Here is a 13558-nt window from a genome sequence, read left to right on the forward strand (position 1 = left end):
TTGACAAGTTCTGGGACCTAGTGCTGGACCCAACTTGCGAGCAGTTTCATCATCTGTTTCACTATCACAAAAATATCAAGCAGCTCAATGAACGACTTGTGGAACTCATCGATGATAGAAGCTCCATACAACATCAAATAGATGAGGCTACAAACAATGCAAAACAAATTGAAGACAAGGTTCTTCATTGGTTGCGCAAACTGGATGAGATTTCAGAGAAAATTCAAAACTTTCATGAAGAAGAGAGTCAGGCAAAAACAGAGTGTAGCGTAACTTCATGTCCCAACCCATGGCTACGCTATAAACTAAGCAAAAGAGCAAAGGCAATGGCACAAGAAGTTGTTGAAATTTGTGGAAAGGGAAACTTCAATACGGTTTCATATCGCGTTCCTCCACCGCCCAAGCCGGAATTATTCAACAGAGAAAGCAATGCAGGGATTGGTTCAAGAGTGCAAATTGTGAATCAAATTATAGAGGAATTACGGAATCCAAGTGTTAATATGATTGGATTGTGCGGGCTTGGTGGTGTTGGCAAGACCACTATAGTTAAAGAGGTAGCAAAAAGTCAAAACATGTTTGAAAAGGTGATCATGCCAACTGTTTCTGAAGAATTGAACATTGAGAAGATTCAAGGTGAGATTGCAGAGAACCTGGGTTTGCAACTTAATGAAAAATCTGAAGGAGTAAGAGCTCGTCGTCTGTGTGAGAGGTTGAAGCAAGAGAAGAATATGCTCCTAATATTGGATGATCTTTGGGAGGAACTTGATTTGGGCAAAATTGGAATTCCCTTTTTTGATGTTGAGAATTATAACAAAAAGAATGAAGGCTGCAAAATTTTACTAACTTCAAGGAACAAAACGCTACTGTCAAACTGCATGAAATGTCAAAACACTATCAAAGTGGGTATTTTGTCAGAGGATGAAGCATGGGAGTTGTTCAAGAGGATTGCTGAATTGTCTGTTGACTCAAGTAGTCCTGACCTGATATCTATAGCCAATGCGATTGTTCAAAAGTGTGAAGGCTTGCCACTAGCAATTGCTACAGCTGCCAAAGAATTGCTAGGAAAAAATCCAGATGACTGGAAAGATTACCTTGCCCGATTGAATAATCCTTTAAGGAGAAACATCACAGGAATTAGAATGGTAGATACTATTTTGATATCGAGCTACGATCGTTTAAGCTCATCAGAGTACAAGCATATTTTCTTGCTCGGTGCCATGTTGTCCCATGATCCCTCAATCGAAGACCTTCTCATGCACTCTATGGGGTTAGGTTTTCTTAAACACACACAAGACATGGAGGAAGCCCACAATGGAATCTGTGCTATTGTAAGCAAGCTAAAATCATCAAACTTATTTCTTGATAGCTTTTCTAGTCATTGTTTTACAATACATGACGTCTTTCGAGATTTTGCATTATCAATTGCATCCGATGAATTACATGCATTCATTGTGACGCATGGAAAGTTGACAGAATGGCCGGACAAAAATATGCAAGAAGGCTATAAAGGAATTTGCTTACGACCAAGTGAAATTAGTGAACTTCCAGAAGAGTTGTATTGTCCAAGATTAGAATTCTTTTTGCTTCATAGCACAAAACATGATTTGACCATACCTAGCATGTTTTTCAAATCTTCCAAGGAGCTGAAACTATTGGCGTTTAGAAATGTGCATTTTGCGTCACTACCATCGCTTAGTTTTTTGATAAAACTAAAAACATTTTGTTTGCACTCATGTTTGTTAGAAGATATAAGTGAGGTTAGAAGCTTGAAGAATCTAAAAGTCCTAAGTTTTGCTTACTCTAATATTGAATTGCTGCCAGTTCAATTAGCAGAATTGACTTCTTTACAAATGTTGAATTTGACCCATTGCTCCAAGCTCAAAGTGATTCCCCCGAAACTTCTACGTAGCTTGAAAAAATTGGAAGTGTTGTACATGAGAAACAGCTTTAACCAGTGGAAAATTGAAGGATCTAGTGAAGCTAATGAAAATGCAAGTCTTGATGAGTTAAAGGATTTGCCCATCTCTTCTCTCGATGTTCATATTCCTAATGTCTCCATGTTGCCAGAGACTTTGTTCTTAGATATGAATTTGAAGAGATACAAAATACTCATTGGGAAGCACTGGGAATGGTGGACAGTCAGCTATGAAAGTTCAAAGGTATTGAAACTTGAGCTTGAAAGTAATATCCATTTGGACCCTGGGGTCCGAAAGTTGATGAAAGGAGCTGAAGATTTGTGTTTATATGGATCTAATGGGCTTGAAGATTTTCTACACGGTCATGATGGAAGATCATTTCCGCATTTAAGGCATCTTCAGATTGAAAGTAACGATACTATTCGATCCATTGTTTTGAACTCAGCACATCATGAAGCAGCAACAAACAACAAATCCAATAAAATGTCTGAGTCACTTTTGAACAAGGTATGTTCAGATTATTTTATTCACCATTTTTTCTTATTTTATCTTCCTAAAAAACTTGGCTTCAAACTTATATGCAAAAATCATTTTCACCAGAATTACTTGCTTTGCTGTTAGGCTATTATGAAAGGTTGTAGTTTTCTATTTTTTTTTTAATGACTTAAAATTAGCTAATGAAAGAGAAAAACTAACTCCAACTATTAAAATAAATAATGAAACCTCAAATTATTCGTCAACCTAAAATCACGTTAATTTGATATTTTTGAAAATTGTCCCCATCACTAAAATATCTAAGAATGTGGTTCGTGGTTTTCATAACTAATCATTGTAATAAAACTTTGGAATCCCTTTTCAACAATATGGTATTTTCATATTGTTTTAGCTATTCTTATTTTTTGTTTGTTTTAACTTTTCGACAAAACTTCAAACATAGTTACCTGCAAAAAGTAATTTTTACTATAATTATTTACTTTGCTACCAGTCTATTATGGCATTTTTCAAATGTTTTTTTCTTATTTTGTTCTTAATTTTGGCAATAGCATTTTACAGTTTTTTTTATTTTTCAATTACTTTATTTTTTTATCTTGAATTTTCAGATTGAACTTTCAGCAATCTCTTGAATTATATTGTGGTGGTTGAGAGTTTTATCTAGACTTTTAAACAATCTTTCATGAAAAGTAAGCCTACGAACTAAAAGTGATTTTCATTTAATCATATTTTCTGTGAATTGTAGGTGTTGGTTCCAAAATTAGAGATATTGCGATTATCTAATTCAATTGGTTTGATTCCATTGATATGGGAGGACCAACTTTCACACAACTCATTTAGGAACTTGAAAACATTGTTTGTGAAAAGTTGTGGCTTTGTGAAATTGGTGCCCCTTCGTGTGCTGAAATCTTTAAACAACTTGGAAGAACTAGAAGTTAGGGAGTGTGACACGTTGGAGTTGGTGTTTGATTTTGAAGACTTGAATGATTATAAAGAGGCGGAGTCATCATTAGTGATTGTGCCACTGAAAAGGTTAACGCTTTATAAATTGCAAAAATTGAAGAATGTGTGGAGCAATCACTATAAAGGAGACATCTCCTTCCCAAGTCTAAGGAGCGTGCATGTTTCCTGTTGTGAAAGCCTCACTAGTCTGTTTCCTGCATCTATAGCCAAAGGCATGCTTCGTGATCTTGAATATCTTCGAATAAGTTGTTGTGGTATAGAGGTGATTGTTGCAAAAGATCCAGTTTCAGAATCTGTTGCTCCTCTGTTAGAGTTTCCCAGGTTGACTTTCCTTGAGCTTTCTTCGCTTAGAAATTTGAGGAATTTCTATCCACAGAGACACACATTAGAATGGCCACATCTTTATCGATTATCTATTAAAGGTTGTGATGAATTGGAGATATTTGAAAAGGAAGTCTCAAGTTCATTAGAAATACATGAGGAAGGGAGCTCATTAGACTCAAAATATCCTCTACTGTCCCATGCCAAGGTACATCTCTAAATTGGCTATTCATGTGTTATTTATTTTAAAAACAATCTAATAAAAGAGCAGAAAATAACTTTAAGCATTAAAATAAATAATGAAATATATTTTGTTTCACAGTCCAAGAGCACATTTGAATTTGACATTTTTTTTTTGGTGAATGAATTTGACATTTTTGAATACTAGATATGTGAATTATTCCTGTTGCTAAACCATTTATTAGAATATAATGTAGTGTAGGATTAATTTGACGATTCACTTAAAAAGGTAAAAAAGAATGATCATAATAATTATTTTAATTAATAATAGATATTATAAATTAATTAAATAATTTTCTATTTTTTCTTTTTGAAAAAAAGTGGGACTCCAATTCTCGGCTTTACATCTTCACCGAAAAGAGGTGTGTCATTGAATGAAGGGAGGGGATTTTTTTTTTCTTTTTTCAAGCCATTATTAGCTTTAATTTGATAATTTTTTTAAAAAACTAACGAAGGAAGAAATAACGTTTGTATGTCATAATCAAAGATAGAAACTCCAGTCTAGAAATTTATATTCATTTTAATGTATCATAATTATTATCTGTAGTTACAAAATACACGTACGTCAAAATTGTGGATGCATCAAATTTAAATTTGAAGATATCCTCCTAAAAAAATGCACACGGCTGGATTTTGACGCATTGATTAGTTGTTACATTCAGTTATGATTTATGTATTGTGCAGGTCACTCATAATTTGGAGGAGTTGACATTAGAGGGTAAAGGAGCTGAGATAATAGGGAGTGGCCAGCTTTCAATGTACCACTTCCCCAAAGTAAAACTGCTTCATCTAGATGTTGGTTATGATAAAGCAACGACTATTTCATACAAATTGCTGTTGAAGAGCTTCCCAAATTTAGAGGAGCTGACACTGTGGGGTCGCATTAAGAAGGCTTCTGGAGGGGATGATGTTCCTCTTCCAATAAAATTGACTCTTTCCAGTATTTTCAAAATCACGAGCTTGGCACCACTCTTAGTTTCTTCACCAAATCTCACACATCTCCACGTGAAATCTTGTGATAAGTTGACCACTTTGATGACGTCATCAGTTGCTCGAAGCTTGGTCCATCTCACAAGTCTCTCAATTAGTTGGTGCTCTAACATAAAGGAAATTATATGGAAGCAGGAAGGAGAGGATGATGACGATGAGGAAGTCGTTTTCCGCAAGTTGCAGCATTTGAAAGTTGAACGGTTACCAGAATTGAAGAGATTTTGCCGCTACAATTACACTTTCAGATTTCCGTTATTGGAACAGGTGATCATAACAGTATGTCCGAAATTCAAAGTATTCTCTCCAGGACTCATTGACACACCATCTCTTAAAAGCGTTCTACTGTCACAAGATGGGTATGGAGAACATCATGAAATTTGGGACACCAATCTTAACAAAACATTCTACCAACAGGTACGTCTAGAATGCTCCATTCTTCCTATTTCCAGCTTTTACAAAAATATGAATCTATAAAGGTTCCATTGTTATGATATTTAATATAAATATACCTATACATGTTTCGGTTTTGAAGTTTCTACTAAAATTTTAGTTATCATTTTTTAATTGCAAAACATCCCAAACAATTCCATCATAATTAATTAATTAATGGGATACACAGCGAAATGTTTCAATAAGAAATGAATTTTTTTCCCACATATACCCTTAGTTATAGGGGAAAATAAGAGAGAAAATAGAGTAATGAGAAAAAAAATGAAAGAAAAGATAATATAGCAAGTTGTCAGCCTTTTAATTAATGCAATGTATAAAATTAATTAGAGACAAAAAAGATAAAAACACATTGAATGTTCAGACAAATCCAAGTTAGCTCTTATAAAAAAAACTAAGACCATTCAAATTTCAAATTTTTATAAAAGAACTGGAGGGAGCAGTTATCATTTTTTAATTACATAACTTTAATTATAAAATATCCCAAACAATTATGTCCTAATTTAATGATTAATGCGATACACAGTGAAATGTGTCGGCATTATTGTTTTTTGTCGTGGCTGATATAATTATTTCTTTTCCAAGATTAATTATGAAAAATAAATGAAATCAAAATGTTTCGCACTTCTAGTGAGCGTATTTGATCTTGGGACACAATAAAAAACAAAATAATATTACTAATTCAATTAGAAGTTGCGACATAATTAATAAATTAATATTACTGTGCTTCTGACTCAATATCTGTTTTACAGAGATTTGTGGCATCAAGAGAGATGGTGTTAGATGAGAATGATGTTAGCATGATAAGGAATGACCAATTTCCAGCGGACTGTCTTGCTCAAGTGGAAATTCTTCACATAGAAGGATTTGATGATGAAGGGGCAACATTTCCGTATACAATGCTTGAAAGATTTCCGCGGCTGACTAAGCTTCGTGTTAAGGATAGCTCTTTCGAGGAGATATTCCCATCACCTGTTGTTCATCAAATTCAACAACTTCATAATTTGACAGTGCTGAAGGTGTCCCGATGTCATCGGCTCATCTATTTAATGACAAATTCAGCAGCCAAAAGTTTGGTGAATCTTGAAACGTTGGAAATAGATGATTGCAAAAAGATGGAGAAAATTGTAAAAAATGAGAATAATGACAATGTGGAAGGTGGAGTCGCATTCAGCGCGTTGAGAAGATTAGAACTCAGTAGTCTACCAAGATTGAAAGCGGAAGAGCATAAAACGGATTTCAACATTGAAGACCCAGCAACAAATAATCATAAGGTATGTTCAAATCAATTTATAGTAAAATATACTAACTAGCCATGTGTTTTATCAAAGTTATAGAAATCTTTCCTTTATTTTAAAAGGGGAAAATTATCAGGTCTTTATAATTTTTTTCCCTATTTATTACATCTTTATTTTTTGCTCCCGTTATGATTGCCGTTACTTTAAGATGACAACACTGACGTGGCACTGTTCAAGATTTGACTAGCATCATGTTCTTCATTTCACCTGTAACTCCTACGCCTTCATCTTCTCTCTCCCCCGCCTCCACTCAGTTCTCTTCCAAACTAACGTCATCCTCTCTCTCACACACTTCATATTCTCTCTCTCCCTGCCACTATCGTTACGTTATCCTTATCTCTTCTTGTAAAAGTTTCACTCCCTGTTTCAAAATCATCAGATTCTCTCTCTGGTTATTAATTTATTTTTGTGGGCCAAAGAGTAGTAGAACCTCTTCCACATTTCACTATTGTACTTAATCGTCTATTCAAATGGGCTAATTTTTCCAAAAAAAAAAATTTCAAGGATGAAGACGATGAATCCGATGAATCTCACAACATCGTGGTCCTCTTTTTAGTCAACTATCATCACCTAGATCTGCATCGCCGTCTGAGAAGGAATTCGAAACAGGATGAAGCTTCTACAAGAGCAAGTAAAAACGATGGTGGGAAGAGAGAGAGTGCATGAGTTGAGAGAGAGAGATGATGGTGTTGGTTTGGAAGGAAACTGAATGAAGCTTTTTACTGTAAAAAGGAAACCGACTGGAGGAGGAAGAGAGAGAATGAGGGAGGAAGTGTTCCAGATGAGGTAAGTAAGATGGTGCCTAGTCATGCCACATCACTGTTGTTAACTTAAAGTAACGGCAATTATAAACGGAAGGACCTTAGTTACTAACTGAGCAAATAACAAGGATCTAATAAAATTTTAAAAAAAGACTACAGGAACCTGATTCCAAATTTGATAAAAGGATAAGGGCTGTCAAATTAGTTATATATATATGTATATGTATAACTACAGTAAAATTAAAATATATGTTGTTCAAACCTCTCTTTGTATATTTGATTTGAGATTCTATTTCTATCTATCCAACTGTAAGGTGACCATTAAGTTTGACCTATAAACTGTTATTTTGACCAAAATACTGCTTCTTCAAGTAAAAGTTATTTAAACATTCATTTTTTAAAAAATAATTTTTAATACCACAAAACATAATTTTAATACATGTATTTTCAGACTTTTTGAAATGTAATAAAATGTTTTAATTTTAATTCTATTATAAAATTTTATAATTTTAATTGTTTGTCACGCACATTGAAATTAATTTATTTAGGTTTCTTTAAATGGCTAAAAAATATGTTGAATACATATTCTTTTCATCATATAATATAGATTATCTAAGTCTGATAGATTATAGAAATTATTTAAATTTAAATTTTAAATTTTTTAAGCAAATGAGAAATATTTATAACTTATTTAGTCAATTATATATTTATTTAAAGAATTAACCAAATTTCCACTCACTAAATTACTTATTTTCAATGCAAAGGAGGCCAGAATATTTTACTAATCAATTTATTATTGTTTTTTCGGGACAAAAAATTAATTTATTTTTTTCTTATCTTGTATATTTTTTCCTTACCAAGATTTTCTTATCTTATTAACTTCTTAATTTCAAACTTACGTTGTGAAAATTAATTTCACTGGAATTATTTACTCTGTTCAGTACAAATATGTTCTATTTTTCCTTGTCTCAATATTTCTACAAAAATTATTTCACTTAAATTACTTACTTTGGCATTAAGCTAGCTATTGTAGCATTTTATAATTCTCTCGTTTTTTAGTTAGTTATTTCTGTTTGGTGAACTTGAAATTTGAAGCTGAACTTTTATCAATCTCTTGAAGAATATTGCGGTACACGAGATCTAAACTTACACATTTAAACAATCTTTCATGAACACTAAGCCTCGCAAATCAACAGTAACTTCGTTTTCATTTTTTGCTAAAAGATTTTCGTTTAATTATATTTTCTTTCAACAGGTGTCATTCCCAAAGTTAGAGATATTAGAATTACACTCTTTAAACAGTCTGGTTCCGCCGATATGGGATGACAAACCTTCACCCAACTCATTTGGCAACTTGAAAACATTTTGTGTGAGTCGTTGTGACATTGTGAAATTGGTGCCCCTTCATGTGCTGAAATATTTAAACAACTTGGAAGAACTGGAAGTCAAGTTTTGTCGCATGTTGGAGACGGTGTTTTATTTTGAAGATTTAAATGATTATAAAGAGATTGTGTCATCATCGATGGCTGTGCCACTGAAAGAGTTAAGGTTAATCTGTTTGCCAAAATTGAAGAATGTGTTGGCACCATCCATATGCTGTCAAAATCAAATTGAAGAAATTATACCGAGACAGGAAGAGGACAATGAGGACACAGATATCATTTTCAGCAAATTGGAGCTTTTGAAACTTCATGGATTACCAAGATTGAAGAGATTTTGCAGCCAAAATTATACTTTCAAGTTTCCATTATTACAATCTGTAACCATAACAGAGTGCCCTCAACTCACGACATTCTGTTCCGGAGCCATTCATGCCCCACAGCTTCAAAATGTTCGAGTGACGAGTGAATATGGAGAATCTAACATAGATATTTGGATGACTGATCTTAATGCCACCATCCAACACCGGTTTACTATTCAAGAGGTTAGTCCAACATACTGATATTCTTATTTTTCATTTTTTAGATAATTCCTCATCATCTACAAAATTTAGGATCAGATAAATATCAATATAAATATTCAAGTTTGGACATTCTGTCGTCTACCCAAAAATTATAAACTTTTCATCAAATTACAAGACTCTGATTTCACACGAAATCTGATAAGCAAATGATGATTAATGGATGTGGCAAACTACTGTAATAGTGTGATAATATTTGTAGATCTCTGACTGGAAAGAAATGGGCCTATAAACTGATTCAAAGAATTTTTTTTTAACGTGATTTTTTTGGGGGGATTAATGATGAAAAATATAAGTACTAGAAAAAGATAACCAGTCAATTAAGAAAGATTTTATCTACAATAAATTAAGAAATTATTATTTTAAAAAATATTCTGACCTGATTTATTAAACTACCTTCTTATAATATTAATTTTACCAATAATCTTTGAACAGGTTATTTTCATAGTAAAAAAAGGCCAGCCCTAGATGTGAATTCCAAGGAAATTATGGAATTTTTTTTTCAATTTAACTTAGATGAAGGAAAGGGGCTGTGAAGTTAATTTAAAGGATTTTTTAAATTTTAAGGTGTGGATGTTATTTCATGGTGAAATTATGAAAATTTTTGATATTAGCAAAAGACGAGTGATCCATTGAAAAGTTTTAATTCTTGAAAACAATATCTTGATGTAATTTACTAAACCGCCTACTCATTATGGTAATTGTTTTACTGATTATGATTTTACAGGTAATTTCCACAACCGAAAGCATGGCTTTAAATGCGAAGAATATCACAATGATAAGGGATGTCTTTCCTGAAGTGAGAACTCTTTATGTAGAAAGCTTCAACGATGAAGGGGTAACTTTTCCCTATAGCTTTCTTGAAAGATTTCCGAAGTTGGATGAGCTTTATGTGGAACATAGTTCTTTTGAGCAGATATTCCCCTCACAGGATGAGATTCTTGATTTTATGGGAAAAATCCCACCAGTTGAAGAATTACACATTGCCTATTTGGATCAACTCAAGAGCATATGGAAGGATGATTCTCAGCTACCACCAATTCATCAAGACCTAATACAATGGCTGGAAGTCGAAAGTTGTCATAGCTTGGTCAAGTTGGCACCATCCTCTGCTTCATTTCAAAATTTGTGGAAGCTGTCTATATCTGGATGTCATCAACTCGTCTATTTGGTGACAAGTTCAACTGCCAAAAGCTTGGTGAGTCTCGTAGGGTTGGAGATAAATGATTGCAAAAAGATGGAGGAAATTGTATTGAATGAGAACAATGAAGGTGTAGAAGGTGGAATCACATTCAATCAATTGCGAGAGATCAAACTTACTAATATGCCAAGCTTGAAGATGTTCTCTTCACAGAGTCAGACATTTGAATTCCCTAAATTGGAAGTGATAGAACTAATTGGATGTCTTGAAATGAAGATGTTTTGTCCAGGAGTATTGGAAACACCAGAGTTGTCTGGAGTAAAAATAGAAGAGCATGAGATGAAATGGAAGGATAAAGGGGACCTTAACAAAACAATAGAAATGCTATCCTCAGTAAAGGTATGACATACCCACACTAACAAATATTGTTTCGGAAAATCTGCTCGGTTAATTGTTTCAAGAATCTACATTTGAAAATAAATATATTGAGACTGGAAAGTGAAGTTTCAATGAGAACTCAAGTTTTTAAATAGAGAAAAAAAAGGTTTTCCCATTTTTCCAAACAAAAAAAAAGGAAATGTGAAAAGAAAAACAAGAAAATAATTAAAAGTTGTTTTCGTTTTTGAGTTTTTACAAATATCTGTTTTTTGGTTTTTAAAAACACTTAATTAACAACAAATTACAAAACAAGCCTTGTTATTTTTTTTTAATTTTAAAAACAAAAAACAGTTTTCAAAGTAAGAAAACAAATAAGGGTTTTTGACGCATTAACTACAAAATGATTTATATTTGATAACATGAATATTTGTAGAATACACTCAATAGTATTTTTCGTTTCCTCGCTTGATTAATGCAGGTGGCTAATCCGAGGTGTGGACTACAAAATCATTGACTAGAAGCTGATGAATATGGACAGATGTTTGTGCTGTGATGCTTTTATTGAATTCTCAATCATTTGATAAATGAGACTCTGTTTTTATCATAAACAACTGGGTGATGCATGACAAAACTCTGCCCAAAGTGTGGTTTGTTTTCATTAATGTGCTAAAGACTCAAAAATTGGTGTGTTGTGATTATAAAGCTTTCATTCAACATCAGTGTGGTGCGCTTAATTGTGTTATTTAGATTATTAATTAGTTCAATGAGATTGGTCACAATTGACCATGAAGTTCTTGAGAATTGTTTGAAACCATTCATTTGGCACAAAAAACAATAAATGAAATTAAATATAAGGTTTATATCTATCATTTACGTTGTGTAATTGATTGGGACTTAAACTGTGAGCAGGCTAGATAAGAGATAAGTTATTTTTTCACCCCAATTTAGAAATAAGATTTAAATCATGCCAATCTATCTATTACGGTCCGAATTTCAAAAGATAATGGTAAGCAATAATGAAGAAAATTTTATTAGGTCAAATATTAAACTGTTAGTTAGAATGAATGAAATACCTAACATTTACATTCACTATATTTTACTTTCTTGATATCAGTTAACAAAATTACTCTTGATGCCCTTTATTTTATCTTTCGGTTTACTTGCCTATGCCATTGGCACCATTCACACTGACAACAGCGAGAGAAGAGCATGCTTTCTGGATCCAATAAAAACGCAAAACATCACTTGTCTACTCTCTCGCATGCATTAAGAATTATCCCCAAAAAAAAAAAAAAGCTCATAGATATACCAGTATAACGCCATTTGGTGGTGCATTTTGTAATGACAATTCTAACCAAAATAAAACCAACCATTTAGCTGACTGAAACCCTACAGTAAGAATGACCTTTGCTATACCATAGGTGAACTAGGTTGCTTTATAGCCTGCAATGGGTACATTGATCCTTGGAACACCAGTTACAATTCCTGGTTGTGCTCCCCCAGAGGCAAATTCAACTTTCCGTGCTTTCTTCTCCTCTTGCTCTTTCCTGTCACTTTGACGTCTCATATCTGCCTCTATTTGTGGCAATTAGAAGACATGCGAAAGAGGAGTCATATCAGCAAAAATAAATCAACAGAAACAGTCAAAAAAGAATAATAAACCCTAAAATTCGAAAGGAATTTACTTGTAGGTCTTCAGAGTATTTAATTTTGGACAGTGGTAGGAGAAATCTATCCAATAGATCTGCAAATTTGTGCTTTCTACACCATCTGATCAGGCCATAGCATCAACTTGCATAGTATGAGATGGCTCAGAAAACTGAAGAGTGTTGAACACATCCTGATAATTCTCCATGTGGCAAATCACGTACAAAACCATGTTCTAGAAAGTTAATTTATGTTAGTGCAAATTCTGTAGCAATAGTGATTAATGACCCACTCTATAAAATCTAATTTCCTATTTTGAAGAATTTGTTCAAGAAATTGAATACCGTGCTGGAAAATGGAAAAGGGAGTTAATTTTATTTTGCAAGTCTATTGATAAAAGAAAAGGAAAGGTAAAAACCAATATTCAAACAACATTCAAACCTTCAAATATGGAAATGTATGCACCATGGCTTGCAACTGCATACAGCATGTTAGCATAAAGAACAAATGCTAATCACTTAATCAGCTTAGCCCACAAGCACGCAGAGGTTGATATTCAAACAACTTAGCCAGCTTTTCATTTAATTGCATTGATTGTAAAGTTAATAGCACAAGTCTGGCGCCTTTAGATGTGTTGAGAATTTCAGATACTACTTTGATAATGTACAATATGCTTAATTTTTATAGACTATGAGATTTCAACAAGCAAGAACATCAAAGTTCAAAATGTTCCCGACACAATAACATCCGACAATACAGTTTGAAGTTCAAACTATTCAAAAGCACATTGTTCCAATAAATCAGACGAGAAGAATAAAATGGTCAAACAAGTACCGGCTCTCTCAATTTATGAACACAAAGCTCTATGTTTTTTTTTTTTTTGCTAAAACATAGGTATTCTCCTATTAGAGGCAATCCTATTCGAGGCACTATCAGGCACTAAATGTAGGCACCTCTTCCAGTAGGAATTCGAATCTTGATTCAACACGTTGTGAGAGACTAGC

The 13558-nt window shown here is 33.3% G+C and overlaps 1 protein-coding gene across 1 annotated transcript in view; it reads right to left on the bottom strand.

Moving 5' to 3' along the window:
• LOC114719648 (uncharacterized) overlaps window positions 1-12474 on the bottom strand; it is a 34449-nt gene extending 21975 nt beyond the window's left edge. The window contains 1 exon segment of the mRNA XM_028905165.1: window positions 12338-12474. Coding sequence (XP_028760998.1) covers window positions 12338-12474 — 137 coding nt within the window.
• Window positions 12475-13558: the final 1084 nt, after the last annotated feature.

The sequence above is a fragment of the Neltuma alba genome, unplaced genomic scaffold, assembly GCF_004799145.2.
Source record: "Neltuma alba isolate B1F8T4 unplaced genomic scaffold, ASM479914v2 tig00011931_pilon, whole genome shotgun sequence".
NCBI lineage: Eukaryota > Viridiplantae > Streptophyta > Magnoliopsida > Fabales > Fabaceae > Neltuma > Neltuma alba.